The sequence below is a fragment of the Pongo pygmaeus genome, chromosome 1, assembly GCF_028885625.2.
Source record: "Pongo pygmaeus isolate AG05252 chromosome 1, NHGRI_mPonPyg2-v2.0_pri, whole genome shotgun sequence".
NCBI classification, from domain to species: Eukaryota; Metazoa; Chordata; class Mammalia; order Primates; family Hominidae; genus Pongo; species Pongo pygmaeus.
The window spans coordinates 72,978,165-73,001,495 of record NC_072373.2 but is presented as its reverse complement, the minus strand read 5'-3'; the positions used below and the strand labels follow the sequence as shown (position 1 = coordinate 73,001,495).

Sequence of the window (23,331 nt, the reverse complement as noted above, 5' to 3'; positions counted from 1 at the left end):
GACTCTGATTTACCGCTGCTTAGAGCCTGAGCGTCACCTTAGAGGATGAACTCTCAGCTTGTGCCTCAGAGGGAGAGCAAGTCATTCTTCTCAGCTTTCCCGAAGGGAAGGAAGCAACTGGCCAGGAAAAAAAGGTGGATTATGTAGAAAAAAAATGTGGATTATGAACGAGAATATGCAGTGGAAAGGAAGAGCTTGCTTATTACAATTTGTCCACCCAGATAACCCTGCTGATATGCACCAAAAGCAATAGCAAGAAAAGGCGTTGGCAAAGGTCAGATCTAAAGCAACAATGAAAGTGATATTGGAAAAGGAAGAGAAGAAAGACCCAAGGAAATCCACTCCTGAATGAAGTATAAAGAAAAGAAAAAGAAAAAAAAATGTACTGTGCTTAGTGCATCAGGTGAGGGTTACAATTAAACCCCTGAAAGTTCTAATTTAAAATCGGTTTCCTTTTTTCTTGGTTACTTCTCTGGGATATACAGATCTATATCTCTGTACTGGCTTCTTATGAAGTAAGAAAATATAAAGGATCCATTCCTTTAACAAAATGTGGATGTTAATTACATGCCAGGCACTGTTTCAGGGATGAAGACTCAAAGATTAATAAGACGTGGTCATATCGTTTTGTAATTCCTCCCAGACTTTGGTCCAAAGCTCAGCTTTCTGCAGATAAAAAGTATGTTTTCCTTTGTTATCAGTTACCTCACTGATACAGTTAACTCAGGATAACATAAACTTTTCAGAATATTCTTTTCAATCTTTTAAAAGAGTTTTATTATAACAGTGGCAGATGCTTGTGGGAAAAGCAATTTGGAAGTTTTTAGTCCAAAAAAATAAAAGTCCCTCATCCATATCTCTAATCTTGGAGCAAACAGATAATTTATTTTGAGATTACATGTACATGTTTCTCTATAACTATGCATGTTTGTATGTATGTGTATATTTTATAAATATACACACAAACTCATATACATATATAATATATATTATATATAAATATCTATATTTTGAGAGAAAGGATAAAATAATTAAATATATATGTATTTATAATTTTACAGAAAGACCGGACCCTAGAATATCTATTCTTCTAAAGCTTGCTTTGTTCACTTCCATTGGCTAGGAATAGACTATCTCTGGATGGATAGACAATAAACTGGTAGCAGTGGTTGCCTGATTGCCTCTAGGGAGTGGAACTGGATTACTGGGCAATAGGAGTGGGAAGATTTACTTTTCATTTTATTCTGTTTTCTGCATTTTGATTACTTTAAATAAACTTTTGAAATTAAAAAAAGAAGAGAAATATGGTAAATACTGTCAAATCTATTATTATGGAAGACAGTCATGCAGGGAAATGACAATCCAGGGAAATGTGGAGAGTGCTGCCAAAGGATCCATATAAAGAGCTGTGAGAGCATAAAACAGGCAGCAGAGAACCCTGTGTGAGTGTCAGAGGAGGCTTGGTGGGAGTGATGTTGGAGCTAGCTCTTGCAGAGTAGGAAGGAGGAGATGGTAGAATGGAGGGCAATTTCGATAGATTGAGAATCACATGCCCCAAGGCTTGGAAGTGTGAAAAACCTGGATGCCCTCTTTCAAACTGGGGAAGTCTTAGTCCTGGACCCATGTTGGGGCCTGACACTTGGCAGGGTATTATTTAATTATTTAAGGTCTAGCAATTTATAGACCTTTAGGAGGCAATGCAAAAATGCAAGCAAGAAACATAAATCATAGCCAGGAAGACTAATGTGTTGATCGTCAGGGCCTGGAAAGAGAGATAGATGCCTCCAGGAATTAGGCAACAGAACAGACACAAAGGGACAAGAGAGTTTCAAGTGGAGGACAAGAGAAGCATTTGAGAGAGAAAATTTCTGAGTAAGACAGAGCAGTGGTGGAGACTTTAGAGAGCAAATCTCTGACTGTGGACTGAAGCAGGAAGGAAGTCTCTAGGGCCCTAAACTGTGCAGAAACAAATGAAAAGGTTTTGGATTGACAGAAGATAACCTTATGTCATCAGAGTGGAGGGTACTCGGGGTAGGTAGCAGTCAGTGATGCAGTGGCTGGAGAGGTGAGAGGGGGTGGTAGGCTGAAAAATGGCTCCCATAGTCCTAATCTCTAGAACCTGTGAATGGCAAAGAAGAGTTTGCAAATGTGATTGAATTAAAGTTCTTGAAATGGGGAGATTATCTTGAATTCTCTGGGTGGGCCCAATGCAATCAAAAGGGTGTTTATAAAAGGGATGCAGGAGGAGTCAAAGTCATAGAGAAGTCTATGTGGCTCAGAGACTGGAGTGATGCACTCTAAAGATGGAGGAAGAGGCTGCATGCTAAGGAATGCAGGTGGCCTCTAGAAGCTGGAAAGGACAAGGCAAGGGATTCTTCCCTAGAGCTTAAAGAAGGAACCAGCCCTGGTGATGCCTTGACTTTAGTCCAGTGAAACTGAGTTTGGACTTCTGGCTCCCAGAACTCTAAGAAACATAAATATGTGCTTTTTTAAGCCACCAAGTTTGTCGTAATTTGTTATAGCAGCCACAGAAAACTAATACAGGGAGTGCAGTCAGCTGTTCGTGCTGAGAAGGCAGAAAGGAGTTACTGAAGAATTTAAAGCTGAGGAGTGATGTCATTAGATAGCATTTAAAAATGATAACAGGCCGGGCACGGTGGCTCACGCCAGTAATCCCAGCACTTTGGGAGGCCGAGGCAGGTGGATCATGAGGTCAGGAGATCAAGACCATCCTGGCTAAAATGGTGAAACCCCATCTCTACTAAAAATACAAAAAATTAGCCAGGCGTGGTGGCAGGTGCCTATAGTCCCAGCTACTTGGGAGGCTGAGGCAGGAGAATGGCATGAACCCGGGAGGCGGAGCTTGCAGTAAGCCGAGATCACACCACTGAACTCCAGCCTGGGCAACAGAGCAAGACTCCGTCTCAAAAAAACAAAAGGATAACAGATGGTGAGTTGTAGAATGGAGTGGAGTGGCAGGAAACAGAAGAGGAAGAGATACACACGAGGGAGCGATTGCAATAGTTTTTGAAAACCTTGAAGAAATGGAGAAGAGGAGACCCTGTTGAAGACATACTTAGGTGGTGAAAAGGACTTTGTAATGGTTGAATGTGGAGAGTAAAGAGGAGGATCAAGAAGGAATCCTCACTCCACACTGTGACCCATCAATGGAGTTCACAAATCTACCACAGTGTAGTACTTACGGGGAAGAGAAAAGAAAGCATCCATCATTGAGGTGCCTGAGAATTTCCTGGTAGAAATGCTAAACACTCAAGAGCAAAGGAGGTTTCAAGCCTCAGAAAAAAAGGAGAGAATTAGGAGCATCAGTGGAGGTAGCTGCAAAAGGACAGCGCCCAGCAGTAGGAGGGAGAGACTCACTAAGGACAAAACCCCATGAAATGACCAAGATGTACATGGTTTCTTTAGAGGAGTATGGGCAAAAAAGAATGAGAAACAAAGGCTAAAGATTTATGAAGAGAATCTGGACAGAATTACATCTGGGGCATCAAGAGAAGAGAGGATTTTCAAGAAAGCTGCCCTGGTCAAGAGGGACACAGTCTTCTGCTGAGATACATGGGATGGTCACAGGATTGACATCAGGGAATCTCCAATTAAGAAGCTGTAGGGTAGGCTTCCTTCTCCAGGGCTGTTTTTGTAGAGCAAAACAGCTGAAAGTGATAATTTGAAGAGTAAACTGGAGGTGAGGAAGTAGAGAAAAGAGGTATAAACTACTCTTGTAAGAAATGAGGTGCTAATACATTGAAAAGGAACAGTGGTAAAGAGGGGCGTGTTTTTATAAAAGGATTATTTTTTAGGAAGATACAAGTTTGAAGAAGAGAGAGTTCAGTGACTGAAGAGGTTGTGAAGATTAAAAAGGAGGAGGGTAATGAAGGAGTGAGGTCTAGAGGAAGCAGGGAGGGATGGGTGGCGGCACGCAGGTGAAGTTAGTCTGGAAACGAAGAACCTCCCGACCTTTTCTGAGGCATGTGGGCAAAGAACGATGGGAGAAGATATGAGTAAGGTTAGACATGGGGACAGGGGAGGTTGAGAATTTCATTTCTGGAATGTTTTACTTGCTCTGTAAAAACAAATTAAGACAGAAGCTGGGCGTGGTGGCTCATGCCTGTAATCCCAGCACTTTGGGAGGCTGAGGTGGGCAGATCACCTGAGGTCGGGAGTTCGAGACCAGTCTGATCAACACGGAGAAACCCCGTCTCTACTAAAATACAAAAATTGGCCAGGCATGGTGGTGCACGCCTGTAATCCCAGCAACTCTGGAGGCTGAGGCAGGAGAGAATCTCTTGAACCTGGGAGGCGGAGGTTGCAGTGAGCCGAGATCACGCCATTGCACTACAGCCTGGGTAACAAGAGCAAAACTCTGTCTTGGAAAAAATAAATAAATAAATAAATAAATAAATAAAAGGCTTCATCAGACTTACCTTGAGCAAGATGATCCTCAATGTTGATATGGCAAACCACATAGTGTTAGCATGATAAATAAGTGCCTGTTAAATGGGAGGCTGCCTTCTGAAGATCTGGCCCAAAACACTCATCTCTGAATTTTCCTGAGGCATAACTAAAGCAAGTTACATATCTGCAATAAAACCCACATGGAAGTCGCCACCTCAGGGGGGCTTTTACACCATTACTACCACCATCACCACTGTCAGTGACAAAAAAGCAACAGCAACAGCAAACACCTTGAGTGCTTACCATGTGCTTGGCTCTGTGGCTCTTGGAATTTAAAGTTCAACAAGGCAAAGAACCTACTCATGAGAATTCTATGACTTTGTAGAGAGAAGGGGAGACTTTTACCAAATACTTAACCTGAGAACCCATCCTATGTAAAGGAAGATTCATAAGGATTCCTAAACTGTCGGGGCTGGAGAACTAGAGAGGGCATTACAGATGAGGTCCAGATAAGTGATTGACTAAAGCAATATCACCTGGCTGACTCTAGACTTCCATCCTTAAGTCCTGTGCTTTTTCCACAGTAAACTGTGAACTTCCTTTCCTATTCAATCCATACGTAATTTTAGGTATCTAGTCATAGGTACAGAAATAAGAAACAGAGAAACTCATTTTACTAGAAGGGTTTTCAAGTCAGAGTAGGCAATAACATGTAATCAAAGGACTCCAATCCAAAAATAGTGTCCCTTGCATGTCACAGAAGGTATAGCCCTCGCAGCACACTTGTCACTCCTAGGGTAAAGTTCCGTTCTGTATCAGCCCTCTCAGAGAGCAGGACAGAAGAATATCTCCCTTTGTCTTACACACGTATCATTCTTTATCAGTGACATTCCCTTGTGCAGCATTTTGGAATGAAAGGAAATTGATACCTAAGGAGGAGAAATATATTTAAAGAACCAGACTAAAGAAGAGAACACATAAACCCTATAACTTACAGGTAAGTTTTAGGAATGAAGGTAGTAAATAGAGATTGACGTAGACCTACTAAAATGTTTGAATGTCTTTTAAGATTAGTAACAAGCAAGGAGATTAATATAGACCATATTTCAGAGAACCAAAGTCAACACTTACACTGTGGCAAAACTAGCCCCTGATTGGCAAGAAAGGCTTGCAATCAAGATGAGTGGGGCACAATGCCAAGACCGTGGACAGAATTCCCTCTTGGATTCAGTATTTAACCTTAAGGACACTGCATTGCTTGGGAGAGAGGCAAGGTCTAGAACTAGGAGCTCTTGGTAAGGTCAGACTCTTATCTTCCAGAAATCTGAGACCCTGGAAATCCTTGAACCACTGGCAAACAGAAATAGAAGAGGATTCAGCCCTCTGGTTCAGTCCTCAGGCTCTGGCATGAAAACATAAGAAAGCTTTGCCAGCTGGAACTGGTAGTATCTACATTTGCTTATATTACATTGCTCTCTTGGCAAATTGGAATCAGAACAATGTTAAGATTCTAAAGTTGAAGAGATAGCAGAAGCCTGTGGTTTTGTTTCTGAGTTCACAGGAATCAAGGCTTGAGGGGAATGAAGGACTGCAGCCACTGTAGCCCAGACACAAATCTCTTGTTTCTTCTGGGAGAAAGTGCCCAGCCAGAGAAGAGGCCATCATAGCTCTGCTACCTCTTCAGCAAGGCGAAACAGGAATTTGTGTGGAGCTCAGAGAACCAACAGCACCTCAGTCACAGAGACATACTTGCCCCTGTGGCAGCCCTGCTGACAGCAGAGGTCCCTTATCTCAGAGGAGACCTTCCTTGGTCATTGAGTCTTAAGATGACCCATTTCTTGAGTTTTTATTGTGCTAATTCATCACTTGCCCTTTAGCAAGTCCCATATCCACAACTTGGCCTCATCAGAATGCCATGTGGATAAACTCAAGAGAAATTCCATGAATGGCAATTCTAAAGCAGTCTTGGTTGATCAGATACAAATATACTGACCACCATGCCTGCTATATCAGAGGGTGAATCAAGAAGGTATAAAAAATTCCAATTTCTTATACTTACTTGAACTGAACACTAACTTGCTGTCAAGACAGTGGACAAACATTTATTTGTGAGGCTGTTATTCAGAGCTATATAAACACTTGGCCAATAGAGATTCCCTCATAACACAAATCAGCCTATGAGCCTATGCAGAGGGCAGGATGAAGCAAGAAGGGGTTTACTATGTATGTAGCTGCTATAAAGGGATTCCAGGCAGAGTTGGGTGTGACTCCTGGAGACTGAACCACGCTCACTGCTTCTTCTCTCCTACTTTATACAAGCAGTCTGATACTTTATCCTCTGTAGGGTAGCAAAATGGATGGTGGCTGGCAAGAACCTTTAGAGGACTCTGTGTTAGTTATCTGTGATAACTAACATAGTAAGCTTACAGTTTTGACCTCATTCTGCATCTAAATTTCCCTAAACATTTTGATTTTGAGATTTGGTTTTTGCAACCAAACCTTGGAAATGTTAAAGATGGGCACAGAGCATTGGGGGAAAATCTGATTGAGTCCTGTTACTACAGACTCCTTAAAATGGGTCTTATAGATTGTATGCAGGCAGCCGGTACTGGCATGAGGTACGGAATTTTCCAACAAGCATGCCACTCACCTTTACTGATGTCTTCATACTCCAGCCAGAGTCGCCGCTGGACCTGCTTGTTTGGGTACCAGATAGAACAGGACTCCTCAAAGCCGTAGATAGCTTCCTGGATGTAATGGTTGCCAAAATGGTCCAACAGCGCCACAAAATCTGCGCGAGATGTAGCCCCATCCAGCGAGTGGAGAGCATTGCTGAGGGCTATGGAGAGGCATCACACAAGGGTAAGAATGAGGGCTCACATTTTGGGTACATGGATTCCCAGGCAATTCAGTCCCAAGCATGGAAGTGCCTGTGTGGCTCAAAGCAATGAGGGAGAGCTAGCTAGAAGTGTCTGGTGAATGTTTCCATTTAGCTAAATGAGACATTTCAGTTCCTAAGTGAGTATCTTTTAAGCCAGTTGGTTGTATTAACTTTGTGCCAAGTTAAGCAAAACATTGCCAAACCTCTACTCCTGCCCCCTTTAAATCAACGTTTGTTTTTTTTTTTAAAATCACAGGTCATGACATTAAATCAATTTAGTGAGTTCAAATAATAGCATTTGAAAAAAGCAGAAACAATTAGCATAGTCTAAAATAGAAACACAAATACCAGCCGAGAACATTTCACGTCGTGAAGATAAAGTATCGCTTCATGAAACTTCTGTTGTGTGCATGTGGGGGTATGTGTACACGCAAGGTCACGATACAAAATGTATTCTAACTGTGAGTAGTGATCAAAAAAGGCAATTGCAAAATACTGCCTTCAGATGTAGACATGGGCAATGAGAAGATAATGACAGAAGAAAGGAAAGTCACTAATACACTCCTATTTTATTGCAGAAATTCTAAAATAAAAGGACTGGGAAATGACAAATGGAAGAGAAAATTTGTTGGCCTCCTCTCCCCCAACCCTGCAGGCAAATCTTCTTGGATTTGATGTCTCTCTTTAAGAGAATTACTGTATATCTGTCTGAAAGATGACCTATGGTAAATTTTCCAAATCCAATACCTTTTGGATCTAGCTAGCTTTTCACGGTCTCCTTTTCTACGTACCTGTCTCCTATCAAGGCAAAGTAAAGTCTAGCTCAGCTTGAGACCTCAAGTGCTGAGATCCACATCACAGCGACACCATTGTATGACTTTGGACGGCATGTGGCAACAGCGATATTTGATTGTTAACTCCTGATATGCACAGCATCTGTGCTGGGTGCACATTAACTATGTAAATGGAGTAAAGTCTCTAATATCATATTTTCCTAGAATGAAAAGTAGCTTAGTTCTTTCTAGATGTGCTGCACCAGAAGAGTTTCTGTCAGTAAGGTCCCCATCCCAATCACTTCTTGCCAAGAACTCTTTTGTGTTAAAAAAGAAAAAGTTCTGGGTCCCCTGTGTCCTATGAAAATGTGCTGTATCCTTAATGCATTGTCTTTATGCACAAAACTTTACCCTTTATGAGTTTCTGTCTCACTTAACTTCATAACTTTTCTATTTGTCCTCTATCATTTATCTTCCTCCCATTGGCCCTAAGGCTCTACCTCCCTATTGCTGACTCTGAAACCGTAAGTAAGTTTAGAACTCACTGCTGCTTAACTTATAGCTATATAGAGAGAGCTAATATCTATTTCTCTCTCTCTCTTTCTCTCAATCTCTCAGTCTCTTTATTTCACTCACTTGCTGTTTAGGAGCATTAAGCTGCTTTCTGGTTTTCCTTCCCCCCTCTTTCTTGCTCTCTTTTTTTAGTTCATTGTATGGAGTCTCTTAATTATGCTTTTTGCATTTGGAATGCTTAATTCTGTCAATTTGTAAAAAGCCTGCTTTTATGTATCCTCTCCACATACTGGATGAGCCCAGGAAAAATTATACCTTCAATGGCTCCAGTCTTGCCCTTTCCCTCTCTTCTGTAGTCCAAGATAACATGTGCAATGTAATCTCTACTTAGAAAAGAATTCGATTCTAGCCATCTGCTCTTCTGGATAAATCTGAGTAAATAGCTCACACATCTCATGCAATAGCTAAATTTTAGGCTGCATCTTTGACAATGGGACCAAAGCCTTCTCCCCTTGGAAAGGACTTCTAAGTTCCAGGGAAGGTGGGCAGGATAGCCCACAGCAGTGCTCACCCTGAGAGATGGCCACTTGGTTGAGTTTGATGTGGTACATCACAGACCGGACCTTCCAGTGCTGCAGCACAGGGTATCCAGACACTTCACTGAAGTTCACCATCCCTAAGGACAGTAGAGATATAAGCTGAGTTGTGAGACTGATTCATAAGTTCCAAATCAAAAAGCATGACCCACCTCTATGAGGCGAAGTGTTGTAATTGTGAGAAAATGATTAAATGTTCTTTGATGAAGAGAATTTCTGGAACCATAGTAACAACAGCTATCATTTATTGAACCCTTACTCCATGCCAGACATTTTGCTAAGCACGTTGCATACATATATTAAGCCATTTGATCCTCGTGGGACAGATGTTATTATCTGAATTTTATAAATGAGAAAATCGAGGCTCTAAGGCTGGCTATGTTACTGTAGTAAGTAGTTTCAGAATGATAGTCACTTTCATACGCAATAACTTCTTGTTCTCAAAACCTGACTACACTCTCTCTGGCTACCTGGCAAACAGATTTTTGGTGCCCAGTCATTTTGTCTGTAAAGCGAGAGGCTTAACTGAGATGACCTCTTGCTTCCTTTTCAATTCGGATTTCTACCAGCTGTATGGTTTAGGGCCATGCAACTCATTTGTTTGCATTTTGATATCTGAAAAGTGGGGATAATGGTATTCATCCTATCTACTTTACAGGCAGGTTGTGAGAACAAATAAAATTGTGAGCGTAAAAGTACTGCGAAAAAAGATAAGGTCCCTAAGACACCAGGTAAGCCAGGATGGGGCTCCAGATGAGTCTGAGGCCAGGCGGCAGTTCTTACTCATTCTGCTATAATATCCCCATAGCAAGTTTATAGTAAACTCTAGGCTTACTGTAATACATCCAATTTTTACTCTCTTTAATGGTTGCAGTAATTGACTCAGCTCACATACCTGATAACATTGATTTTTCTGTCTCATTTAACTGATTTGTGTTCAGTATTTAAGTTTTAATTACTCTCAGGCTGACAATGCTTATTTCTTCTTTACCAGAAGGAACAGTATCAGGGTGACTAAATCATTAAGGGGCAGGAACAGCCTAATATTGAGTGCCATCTCTGTGCCAGACATTGTGATAGTCGTGTGTTGTCTCCTTTTTACTAATGGAAAAACTGAGGCTCTGAGAAGTTAAGTTAGTTGTCCAAGGTCACTCTCAATAAACAAAACCTTACAGCCTCTTAGTGATGTTATTAATGGGCTATTCTTCCTTGAGTACCTTGAAGAAAGAGTGTCATCCTGTCTGAATTCTAGCCATTACTATAAATATAAATGCTACCAAAACAAAATAATTAGGCCATAGGAAAAAAAATTGCCTTGCTAAGTTTAGAAAACCAATTTTAGCTTTATTTCTATGCTTAATCTTTGCTATATGTGAAAGTTATAGGAATATATACACACACTTGCATATGTGTGTACATATTCATATATATACAAATACAAGGGCAATATATAGTAAATTTATATATATTATGCATAGAATGTGTGGTGTGTGCGCATGTCTACAAATATAATGGCAATAATACATATGCAGTGAATTATCCTGCCATTTTGACCCATGTTTCTTTCAGGCTAAATCAACTAATTTAATGCTTAAATTGGATGAAGAGTAGGTAGGATTAATTAGCTGCTTGTCAACCCTGATCAAATTAGGTGAGTAATTGCCAAATTTTCATTTCTGTGTGAATCATATGGGAATAATTTTTGGTAAGGCGAAAAGAAAAAAGGTCAGGAAAGGTGCTTAGTGAATCAATTGCTTAAATTTTGTCTTAGGCAATCAAAGGTAAGCTACCTGAAACTAAGAGAAGGTTTTTAGTATTCTTTCCTTTCAAATGTTCTTTTAGGGCATTAATCTTTGTGACTACCAACAGTCATACTACTACATACTTTGGCTTTTAACTTCTATGTTAACTTCAAAAGCATACAAATGGAATTCTAACTTTACAAGTTTAAGACTTCAGTCACATGTTTAAAGGTACATTTTATTAGAGCATAAGATGTGCATCATATGTAGAACTATTTAATAACAAGTATTGCCTAGTTAGGTCAGCTCAACAGCTTTGCTTTTAGTTTGAAAAGTTTATTTATAAAAAAATAACAAGCTCACTAAATAAAAATTTTTCAAGTTATTAGGCAAAGCCACCTTTAATTGAATTATTTCCTAGGGGAAAAAGAAACAGGAAAGAAATCGCAAAGCCTGAGCTCTAAGGCTGGCTGTGTTGCTGCAGTAGGCAGTTTCAAAATGACAGTCACTTTCATACCCATAACTTCTTGTTCTCGCAACCTAACTATCCTCTCTGGCTACCTGGCTCAGGGATCTTTCGGTTCCCAGTTATTTCATCTGTAAGGTGAGAGTTTTAGGTGAGATGATCTCTTGCTTTCTTTTCAGTTTGGATTCCTACCAGTTGTATGACTTTAGGGAGGCCACTCATTTACTTGTTTTCATATATGAAAAGTGTAAATAATAGTATTCAACCTATCTACCTTATAGGCAGGTTGTGAGAACAAAATAAAATTATGGGCATAAAAGTTCTTTGAGAAAGCTGGGCGCGGTGGCTCATGCCCATAATCCCAGCACTTTAGGAGGCCGACGTGGACAGATCACTTGAGGTCAGGAGTTTGGGACTGGCCTGGCCAACATGGTGAAACCCCATCTCTACTTAAAAAAAAAAAAAATAGCTGGGTGTTGTAGTGTGTTCCCGTAGTCCCAGCTACTAGGGAGGCTGAGGCAGAAAAATTGCTTGAACCCAGGAGGCGGAGGTTGCAGTGGGCTGAGCTCAAGCCATTGCACTCCAGCCTGGGTGACAGAGCGGGACTCCATCTCAAAAAAAAAAAAAAAGTTCTTTGAGAAAAGAGAAAGTATCATAGTATCATACACATACATGGCCTCCATAATGTTATCACCATCACCCTCCTTACCTCTCTCTCATCATACCTAACTGCGTAAACTTGGCATTTCTTAATTGGTGCTTTTGTTATAACTTCCTTGGCTTTTAAGTCCAGAACAACAGAGGGAAGATAAAACAAAGAAACAAGCACAGATGTTGGGTGGGGAAGAGGGGAGGGATAACAGTGTTCCATATCCATCCAGAATGGGCCAAACAACTGAACTCCATTACTTAGCTGATCAACATTTCTCCTGGATGCATTTATGCCACACCATAGTCAGGGAACAGTTACATAACTGTTAATGCTTAGAAGTGTTTTTCCATGCCTACTTACAGATAATAATTCCATTAGTTAAAAAGAAAGGGGTATTTTAAAAGATACATATTTTCTAGGTAAGCCATATGACATACTTTCTCAAGGTGCCCTTGACAGGCAGTCAGGTTCAAATTTTTTAAAAAGACTTTTATTATATTGGGACACATTTCTGCTGAATGACTTTTTTCAAGCAGTATCTCTGACTATGTTTTTTCAAGAAAAAACATTAATTTTTCCTACCTATGCTTGAAAAAAGAATGACTGAACAGACTTTACGGGCAATATTCAAAGCAAGAAAAAGAAAGAATGAGGAAGAAGGAAGAAAGGAAGGAAGGAAGGACAGAAGGAAGGAAGGAAGGAAAGAAGGAAGGAAGGGAGGGAGGGACGGAGGAAGGGAAGGAGGGAAGGAGGGAAGGATGGAGGGAGGACACTAGCTTTTTCTTGTTATTTTATCTGAAATGTCAGGGATATATGTATATTGCCCCAAAGTTCTAAAGCCAAGAATCCGTCCCCTTTGGATGAACTTTAAAAAATTCTGAAGAGCCCAGAGGTCTAAACTTTCACATAGATTTAATGACTGTGTCACCCAACAGGCCTATAAATGCAGCCAGCAGCCTCCTCTACCTCCTCTGGACTTCCTTCTCTTTCTCAGCCGAAAGACTGAATATACAAATGGACAATGACCAGATTATACATAAAAATAGAACTCTGACTCACAATCCGCAGGAACCAGCTCAGAAAACCAATCCATTATCTAGAGTAACCAGCCTAGGAAGCCAGTCTACTATCTGTAAGTCAGACTTATAGGAAGTCAGACCACTATCCATAACAAACAGCCCAAGAAGCCAAAAAATAACCAGTATAACAATTGACATCAAACAACCCAGACTTGATTAATAGCTGACAACTTCCCTATTTTTTTCCCAGTTCCACTTAAGTCCAACCAGAGAAAGTACAATATGCACCCCTAACTAATCACATAGGATGCTCACTTCTAGTTAAGCCACCTACAACTTTCTCAACCGACAGCCTCCAATATGGGCATACTTGAAGCCTTTCCTTTTTTCTGTCTAAAGCTTTTCCACTCCTCTGCCTGCCTTTGAGTCTCTGCCAAAATACAAGTGATGGTGGCTATAGCAAGCCTCCAAATAAATAGCCTTTGCCTGTTCTTATTTACTTGGTCTTTGTTTATTTCCATAAAACATATAACACCAAAAACTCCTGTTATTTTGATGAAGAGGGAAGCCAGCAGCAAGATAAGACATGTAGTTCAGTATTTTCCAGTGTGTTCTTCAAACTGATAATTCTGCAAGATAGAAATAGGTGTTATGTGCGAAAATGGTTCTCTAGTTAAATAGACTTGGGAATTGCTGGCTTAAAGTGAAAAGGATTTCTTTACTGCAGGGCTTCTAGGAAACTTCTCTAATGCTGAGGTGTTGTCTATTGCTGAGAGGAGGATACTCTTTCCAAACATCTTTGAAGGCAGAACCTGTTTATGAATGGAGCTCTGACTTTTCATAAGAAAAACAACAAATAAAAAAATGCTTGGAAATGCTGATATAGAAGATTCTTAAGATCTCTTTAGCTCTAAAATCTTCTAAGCTAAATTTATGGGAATTACGACCTATAATAGTAGATAGAGTGAAATGATATAAGATTCCCTATATAAGTCTAGGAAAGATATAATTAAAATGTTCCCAGAACTAGAGTTAACATGGGGAAGATTTGGCCAAGTATCTCTTTAATAGATTCCTCCAGTTATTCTCAGCTTTAAAACAAACCCAATCCCTGCTTACATCAAAGGAAATATGTGACCATGGCTTAACTGGTACCATTTCTTAACAAAAATAGGTAAAAAACAAAGGCAAGGTAGAAAAGTAGCCAGGTCAAGATTCCCATACTTTTAGCTTAGAGGATTTTAGAGCTAAAGTGATCTGAAGCTTAAATTTGACTGCCTCGGGATCATCAAAATAAAAGTATCCCATCTGGGCATCCTTCTATTCCTTTTGCCTCCAATGGGCCAAATTAGGAGAGGTCCAATGGCATGTGCAGGAAGAACTTTCTATCGTGAATGAGGACCAGGTTTGGATCTTTCCTTGTTCCCACAGAAGGGGAGTCAACCACATGTTTTTCTGATGTTTCTCAGCTTTATCCACCCTCTCCCCCCCAAAAGCTTCAGGTAACATCCAGGACTTTCCTGGCTATCTCATAACTGAAGTAAAATCTCTTCTCTCCACCATAAGTTATATTGTGAGAGAGGTGTCCTGCAGATCTTTAAACAGAGCCACGTATCTTATTACCGGTGTGGCACCTATGCTATTTGAATGTGCCACCTCACACGTCTTCAAGGCATTTTACACACACATGTGGTGTGTGCTGCCCAAACGGTGTGGCAACAAGGAAACTAGATTCCCTAATGCCAGAGATGTAGGCTTTAGGGCTATGTCCAGAAGCTGCAAGTTAATTTCTTCAGGTGTGTGTATGTGTGCATGTGAGTGTGTGCATGTAATATTTCATAGGGCAACTGATTTTGAAGAGATTTATTGCTGGTCCAGAATATATGTAATTGTTTTTTCTCTTGCTCTTTCTTTTCTATAGGGTAGATATTACTTCATAGTTTTCATACTATTTTCTTTTTTCCTTTAAATATTTATTTATTCAACACACATAGATCTCACTATGGGTCAGGAACTGTTCTAAAAACTTTATAAATATGAATTTTTTATTCCTCATATCAATCCTATGAGGAGGATAGTATTAGAATGCCCATTTTTACAGGTACAAGAAATTGAGGCACAGAGAAGTTAAGTAATGTGTCTAGATCACACAGCCAGTGAGGAGCTAAGCCCTGCTGCCAGGCTCCAGAGCTGAGGCTGTTAATCACTATGCTATATTATATCAGACAGACCTATATCTCTTCCCTTTCAGGTCTAAACTCACATTTTTAACATAACTTGATGTCTGGAAGAGACCTACCCTTAGCTGAACTCATTCTTTAGAAAAGGAAGAAAAAAGGAAGGGAAGGTGTGACAGGAAAATATCTTGGGCCCCCCAAATCACTAAGTGAAAGGGAAAAGTGAAGCTGGGAACTGCTTAGGGCAAACCTGCCTCCCATTCTATTCAAAGTCACCCCTCTGCTCACTGAGATAATTGCATATCTGATCACCTCCTTTGGAAAGGCTAATCAGAAACTCAAAAGAATGCAACCGTTTGTTTCTCATCTATCTGTGACCTGGAAGCCCCCTCACCTCTTAGAGTCTTCCTGCCTTTGCTTCCAGTTGTCCCACCTTTCCAGACCAAACCAATGTACTTCGTGTATATATATATTGATTGATGTGTCTTGTCTCCCTAAAATGCATAAAACCAAGCTGTGCCCTTACCACCTTGGGCACATTGTTGTCAGGACTTCCTGAGGCTGTGTCACAGGTGCACATCCTCAACCTTGGCAAAATAAACTTTCTAAATTAACTGAGACCTGTCTCAGACTTTCTGGGTCTACAAAGGTATTGAATAAGGAAGACAGAATGAATAGGGAGAAGTGTAACAGAGAAACATACAAAGCAATCAGTGGAATTGAGCTCATGTCTAGTCTTCTAGCAAGTGTTGCCAAATCTCAGTCAGCTGCCTCTCATTAGTCCATGGGACACCTTGAAATCTCTTCCTTGGTCCAGGAGGTGCCAGCTGGGGGTCTTCAGAGACACAGGCAAGCATACCCAGAGATTCCTGCCTCTTCTAATTATCTGTGTGTTTGTTCCATAATGAGTCTGAAGGAAGAATACTGCTGGGCTCAAAACAATACTGAGGGGCAGGCATTATTATCCCCATCTTATGATGGGGGACCATGAGACCATGTGAGACTCTATTGTCTAATGGCTCACAGCTAGAAAGTAGCAGAGATGCAAACCCAGGGTCATGTGACAACAAAACTGTCATTTTCTATTTCCTCATGATGCTCGGTAAATACTTGCCAGGAAACCCAACAGTAGCAATGATGGATATTTAGGTGATAGTAGCAATCTAGCTTCTCTCTCTGCCTCTGTGACCTGGTCACTTCCTCTAATCCCCCAAGAACTCTAAGCAACTATTATCTTATTTGTTTTCAATGCATCTCTGTGAAACTAACAAGAAAATACACTATTAGGACCACTTTGCAGGAGATTATATGATAATATCAACAATTTTATTGAAAAATAATCCTACTAGCATTCAGTTTTATGGCTGAGCTTTTATTGTGTATGAAGGAAATCACTGGCTTAGAAACCAAAATAAGTGAGGTCAAATCTTAATTTTATGAAACTGCAGGAAGCTGCCTGTTTGTGCCAGTTGAATAAGGTTGAGAAGGCACACTCACCAGTCAGGAAGTCAGGGTCAGGGGTGGGCTCCGAGATCTCCTCTAGGCATTGATTCTCCAGGGGCACAGTGGCCACCACAAGACCATCTGGCAGTTGCTGGTCTAAACCACGAGCAAAGTTGTTTTGCCTAGAAACAGGGTAGACCTTCATTTCTGAGTGTTCAGGTGAACCTGACTCCTTACTGAGCATTTTTTTTTTTTTGAGACGGAGTTTCACTCTTGTTGCCCAGGCTGGAGTGCAATGGCAGGATCTCAGCTCACCACAACCTCCGCCTCCTGGGTTCAAGCAATTCTCCTGCCTCAGCCTCCCGAGTGCTGGGATTACAGGCATGTACCACCATGCCTGGCTAATTTCAACCCGCAATGTAAAATTATTATTTTTGGGGGGACATTGTCTCACTCTGTCACCCAGGTTGGAGTGCAGTGGCACAATCATAGCTCACTACAGCCTTGACCTCCTGGGCTCAGGTGATCCTCCCACCTCAGCCTCCCAGGTAACTGAAACTACAGGCATGTGCCACCATACCTGGCTAATTTTTTGTATCTTTTATAGAGATGGGGTTTCATCATGTTGCCAAGACTGGTCTCAAACTCCTGAGCTCAAGTGAACCACCCACCACCTTGGCCTCCCAAAGTGCTGAGATTATAGGCATGAGCCACTGTAAATGGCCTCCCAATGTAAAATTCTTTCTGAACCAAGAAGTTTCCTTCACCCTGAACCCCATTGTAAATACATGTCAGGAGTAAGATGTAATGGGTATGATTGGTGGGGTGAGGGCTGGCGGAAATGGGAAATAAACCAGCTGAAAAGATCTACCAAAAGGGTAAAGAATATGCTTTCCTCTTTCCTAACTCAGTCCCTACTTCCTGACCTCCTCTCGACAAGATCTAGGCAGACTCAGTCCCATTTCTAGACTACAGTGAAGACTTCAGCCACCACTAGATTAGTGATGACACCTCACTTCTTGCCTTTGGCAAACCAATTCCCAGGCTAAAAGGGGAAATGTTAGTAACGTCTCCTGTCTACAACAGAAAAGCAGCTGATTCCAAAAACTGTCTTGAAAATTGACTATCAGTTTGCTCCTAAGAGTCTAGGCCCAGGTTGCTGTCAACTGCTGGTCCATATCATAATACTGACATCCTCCTCCTCTTCCTCCTCTTCCTCATCATCATCTCCCAGAAAATATTTTCCCATGGGTTCTAAGAAGATGTATTTAAATAGTCCAAGGCAGAACAGGGACAGGCATTGAATGGAGAATCACCTAGAAATATTCTAAATCAATGGTTTGAAACATTTTATTCTCAGGATTCCTTTACAGTCTTAAAAATAATTGAAGGCCCCAAGTAGCTTTATTATATTTATATAAAAAGGCCCAATTATGTCTATCAACATTTACAATATTAGAAATTAAAATAGAAATTTTAAAAATTTATTAATTCACGTAAAAATAATAATGAATTCATTCAATATTAACATATTTTATAAAACATGAGAGAAGTTATATTTTTTGCAAATTTTAAAAATATCTAACAATTGAAGATAGCTGGATTCTCACATCTGAATTCAATTTACTGTAATATCTTGTTTGGGTTGAAGCATGGGAAGAAAATTCAGCCTTTCTGTAGTTGGAAAAGGCAGGACCTTGGATATACCCTGGGAGGGTTCCTGGAACCCTTAGGTGTCCTTGGATGACACTGTGAAGACTGCTGTTCTAGACTGACTCACACACTGATGCTTCCATTCATAGGGAAATGGAGCTTGAGCATTTTTGTGCGGGCTTCCATGCAAAATCTTCCAGTCCCTGCCTGGGCAAAGTAAAATCTCATTTAATACTTTACTGTTAATCCAAACTAAGCATGGTTCTTGGATTCTGGAAGAAGGAATGTAGACTTGGAGAAGACCAAGGGTAAGAATGTAGTCTATTCCTCTAGGCATATCATATTTACCCTGCTCCAAGATATAAAGCTTTATGCTAGTGCAAAGCTCTTTAGAGAAAGTCCACCAACAGCCTTGAACAATCAGTTCTATGTATATGAGGTTTACCTGAATGTTCCTTTCAGCACCTGTCCAGCAGCCACTTCCTTGGAATGGTTGTTGTAACCAAAGAACATCTCTCCAAAGAGGGTCTGGTTCATGGGAAGCTCCCTGCTTTCCCCACAGTCACTTCCCTCTGGACAGATCTCCGTGATGAGTTGGCAAGAGCGTCCATCCACACCGAGCTTGTAGTCCTCGATGCATCTAGCACAGAGGAGAGCTCCATATAAGAAGTTATTCCATCAATGACCCATGCAGGCAAGTCAACCCTGTATATTGGGAAGAAATGCCTTTGAGAGCATGTTGGATCACCAAAGATTAGATTTCCAAGTTATATTCCAATTTGATTTTGACTCATTGGTTTTTTAAGCCTGTAAACTGAGGCTCCTTTCATCATGTGATCAGACTAAATCTCTCACCTTTGCTATGCAGAGAAGTGCTGTCAGAACGTTAGAGTAGCCTCTCCTCTAATAACTGTACAGTTACCCAAATAGGTCAGGGTAAGAATCACTGAAGATAAGCTTGCAAATGAGTTAGCATATTTAAATCCAAGATATCCTAGAGCTTTTCTTAAGAACCATCTACATGGTCAGACCCTGCGTTTGTTTGGAGGGTAATTAGGCAGCAAAAGGAATGACACTGTGCTTAAGAAATTAATAACTTTCTAATCTGGTCTTGTGACAAGTAAACTAAGAAATTAGAAAGATTTATCATCTCCTGGCACTGTTCTGTTTGAACGTATCCAAACACAATATCAACCCATAAAAACTCCTCCTCCATTAGGAGTAGCCTTCCTGAACTAAATAGACCCTAGAGCACACAGTGTGAATGCCATGTGCACCATTAACCAACAACTGCTTCCTTGGCATCCTCCTCATTAGGATGGAAAAGCAACATCAATGTTAGTAAATGTGGGTCAGCAACTCATAAGTCATTAATTGGACCTTATTTGTAGTTATAGTGAGAAGAATTTACATTTGTTAGCTAAAGTAAGAACTTTTTTCATAAGACTGTCATTAAAAAAGAATATTGATTTAATCTGGGTCTCTCATTGGACATACACCAAATTTAGAATTTAAAGATGCTCACGATATTAAAGCACATCATTTATTCCTACCCACAGTCATTGTTATGATAAGATAAAGAACTCTGTCTTATGTAGAGGAACAAGGAATAATATAGTGAGACGCAATATTGTAATAGCAGTGACTTTGTCCTTTACAGGGAAACCTTGGGCCAGCTGATTAACCTCTCTGAGCTTCAGTTTCCAAAACTGTAGAAAGGCGAAAAGAGTAGCTGCTTCACTGGGTTGTTGAGAAGATTGAGAGACTGCATGTAATGAGCTTATGCAATGCCTAACATATAGCTAGTGTTCATTACATGTTATTATTAGTAGAAGTAGAGGTGCAAATCAGGCCCATGTTCATGCAACTTTAACTGCTTTTTCCATTTACCATTTATATATTTGTGTGAACAGATGTGATTAGAGCTCTTTAATTATAAATGTATGTGATTTGGTCTTTATATAAGAATCTCAAATCAAGGACTTCTTCGGCAGGCTATATATAGTACCTTGGATAGTGCTAAACACACGTGTGTCTGATTCTTATTGAAACAGGGAAGAAATCCAGTCCAGGTCCCACTACATTAGTCCAGGAAATAGATGTGACTCAAGATTCCCAGAGGATTCCATGGCACCAGCTTAGGTCTGGGACAAGATAGTGAAGCGGTTCCTTCCTGGAGCAATAACAGTGTTTCTAGGAAGAATTCTGAAGCTGGCTGGTTCCCTCTCAGTCCACCTTGAACATCTGGACAGCTTCCCCTTTCACACTGCCTCATCTTCCTCATTGTCCTGATCATGTGTCCCACTGTAAACTCCTTTGAGGGGAAAGATCAGATCGGGTATCCTGTTCTTTTTCCTACACCTGACACTCAAGGTTCTCTGTGCAAAGTAGGTGCTCAAATATATGTTTATTAAATAAATACATTTATGTAACTTTGGCTGAATTGACCTCTATTAATTGAAATGGGTCAACCCTAATGATAACATTACAGAGAATATTAAGATATGGAGCAAGCTTCCATTTATGGTGTGAGAGTTTAAAAGAAACTGAATATGAAAATGGCTCAATTGCAAAGAAATAAAATGAAACACAATAAAATAACATTACATAATTATTCAGCAGGCACTGGCTTTGGGCAACAATCCAGCCGAGTTTTATGACTATAAACATTGATTATCATTGCAAGCCTATCAGACTGTGAGGTCCTTGAGGGCAAGAACTGTACGTTACTTATCTTTGCAGCTCAGTCGTCGGCACAGTATGTGGCATAAAGTAAGTTCTGTCCTTAGCAGGTCGGAAGAGAGAGGGGAGGGGAGGGAGAGGAGGGAGAACGGAGAGTGGGGGAAGGATAGACAAGCTAACTATGGCTGTAGAAGAATAACTGAATCTTTGTTTACTTATAAATATAGCATAAAATGTCTTTAAATATAATTTCAGTCAGCAGTGTAAATTTAAATTTCCAGAGAACCGCAGAACTTTTAAAAAATCAGGGAGGGCCTAAATCTAGTCCTAATCTTCTCACTCACCATCTTCCCAGCTTTGAGGGAGTCATTAACCTCACTGTGCATTAGTTTTTCTGTCTGTAAAATGGGTTTGCATTGCTTGCCCTGCTCCCTCACAGAGTGATCCTGAGAAGAGATGAACTGAGGTGGGTGGGAGAGCCTGTCTGCAAGAAAGTGCTCTTCACACGGAGGAATCGCTGTGCCTCAGGAGGAGTGGCCGCACACAATGCTGGGACTTTGGGGGCAGAATTTAGATAAATTTCCATTTGTACAAAGACCACCCCCCTTTTCTGAGAATTGACTAGTTTTGCACACTCTTTCCCGAGTTTTAAACAATGAAAACTTTTTGTCACAAAACACCTAATTAACATAGCCTTTCAAAACACAACTTGGAAAATGCTGGTTTAATTGGAGAATGATTTAAGTAAACCATGTAGTTAACTTCCCCTTGCAGGTAAATTCCCCAGACTCAGTTTCCCCATCTATAGGGGTTGCACTGGACTTAGGTCCCACCTAACTTTAAAATGTTCCCCCTGACTTTAAAAATGTTCCCCCTCCAGTCCTAGAGGCTCTTTCCTCAGAGACTAAGGGATGGCCTAGGGTGACCTATTCACTCACATTTCCTGGAGGTAGCATTGAAAGTCCTGCGTCCTGGGACAGATGGACGCCAGGTGGCCTCGCTGGCAGCTCAACTCACCCACAGAACATGAGGATGTTATACGAGGTGGGGTCGTCCGGGAAGGGCGCCATCTGCTGGAGGCACAGCTGCTCACAGCCGCCGTTGAAGCCGTCGGAACAGTCCACCCCGATGTGGCGGTCATAGCAGCCAGAGCTGTCCTTCATGGGACTGAGTCCAGATGGGCACTGGCACAATCAGAAAGCATCCACATACGTGAGTGAATCGGGGAACTGAGTTCTCTGGGAACTGAGTGTAACCACTGACACCAATTTGTAGCACTCAGCCTTGAAACTATTAACATTGGCAAGTAATCCATGAATTTCCTACCACAGCTGACTTCTTTTAAAAACAAGTGACCTTTTTTGACGTCTTGCTTCTTCTTTCTAGACACTGATAACACACATTTGCATTAAAGACACTTCCTCCAAAAAGGCTGGAAGAGAGCACTGTAGCAAGACACAGCCGAGGTGTACTGGCCTCCCAAACGGGCCTCTGGCTGGCAGGAGAGTGGAAGTGATGGGCCAGAATGAAAATGCATTTGCAAAGATTCCACTGGGCTATGGGAAGGGAGTGCTGCTGTTTGGCCTTGGTGGTATTAAGAGTTTTTTAAGTGTCTAAAGCCCTTTGTCAACAATGGTACCAAACAGCAGTGTTGGGGGGAATGGACTGAGCCAGGGCTTCCAGCCTGAAGGAGGAAGTGAACATTCCCTGTAAGCTTAGACGGGGGTTGCTCTCATAATGGGAGTAGCTGTGTCATCACCTCCCTGTGTCAGGGATGCTCTTTGGAAGACACATGGACAAGGGTACCTACTATATGGTCACCCACAGGTGCTGCAGTTGGGTTTGGCTGGATGCTTTTAATGCAAAATATTTAGCTTTTCAGCACTAACTTGTCCTCAGTAATATACTCCCCAAGAATTACAGCAAAGAGAAAATCTAAGAAGGGATGTCTTTTCCCAGGAGAAGACAAAAGGACTTGGTGAGCAATTATGGCACTTACCCATCACCTATTATATGCCAGGCAGTGGTCTAACATGCTCACTAACTCATGTGATCCTCACAACACCCCCAGGAGGTAAGCAGTATGATCATCCCCATTTTGCATATGAGGCAACTGAGGCACAGAGAGTTTCACTTTCTTAAAGTCACACAGCTGCTCCTGGCAGAACCATGCTTGAACCCTTTGTAGGTTGGCTGTGGAGTCCGTGACTTAGCTGCTTCATCATTAGCACACACCACGCTTAGCCGTTTACACAGTAGTCACCGTTTACTGAACAACTTATGAGGAGTTTGGCACTATGCTTAAGTACTTTAGGTATTTTATC

General features: G+C 41.1%; 1 protein-coding gene across 1 annotated transcript in view; it reads right to left on the bottom strand.

Moving 5' to 3' along the window:
- The window catches only part of ASTN1 (astrotactin 1), a 315,948-nt gene that overhangs the window by 67,144 nt on the left and 225,473 nt on the right, over positions 1-23,331 (bottom strand). Inside the window, exons 12-16 of the mRNA XM_054448052.2 lie at positions 22,025-22,191; positions 18,771-18,965; positions 16,727-16,854; positions 9,149-9,253; positions 7,061-7,249 (exon numbers count right to left, since the gene is read on the bottom strand). Of these exons, the coding sequence (XP_054304027.1) occupies positions 7,061-7,249; positions 9,149-9,253; positions 16,727-16,854; positions 18,771-18,965; positions 22,025-22,191 (784 nt within the window). The remainder of the gene's footprint in view (positions 1-7,060; positions 7,250-9,148; positions 9,254-16,726; positions 16,855-18,770; positions 18,966-22,024; positions 22,192-23,331) is intronic.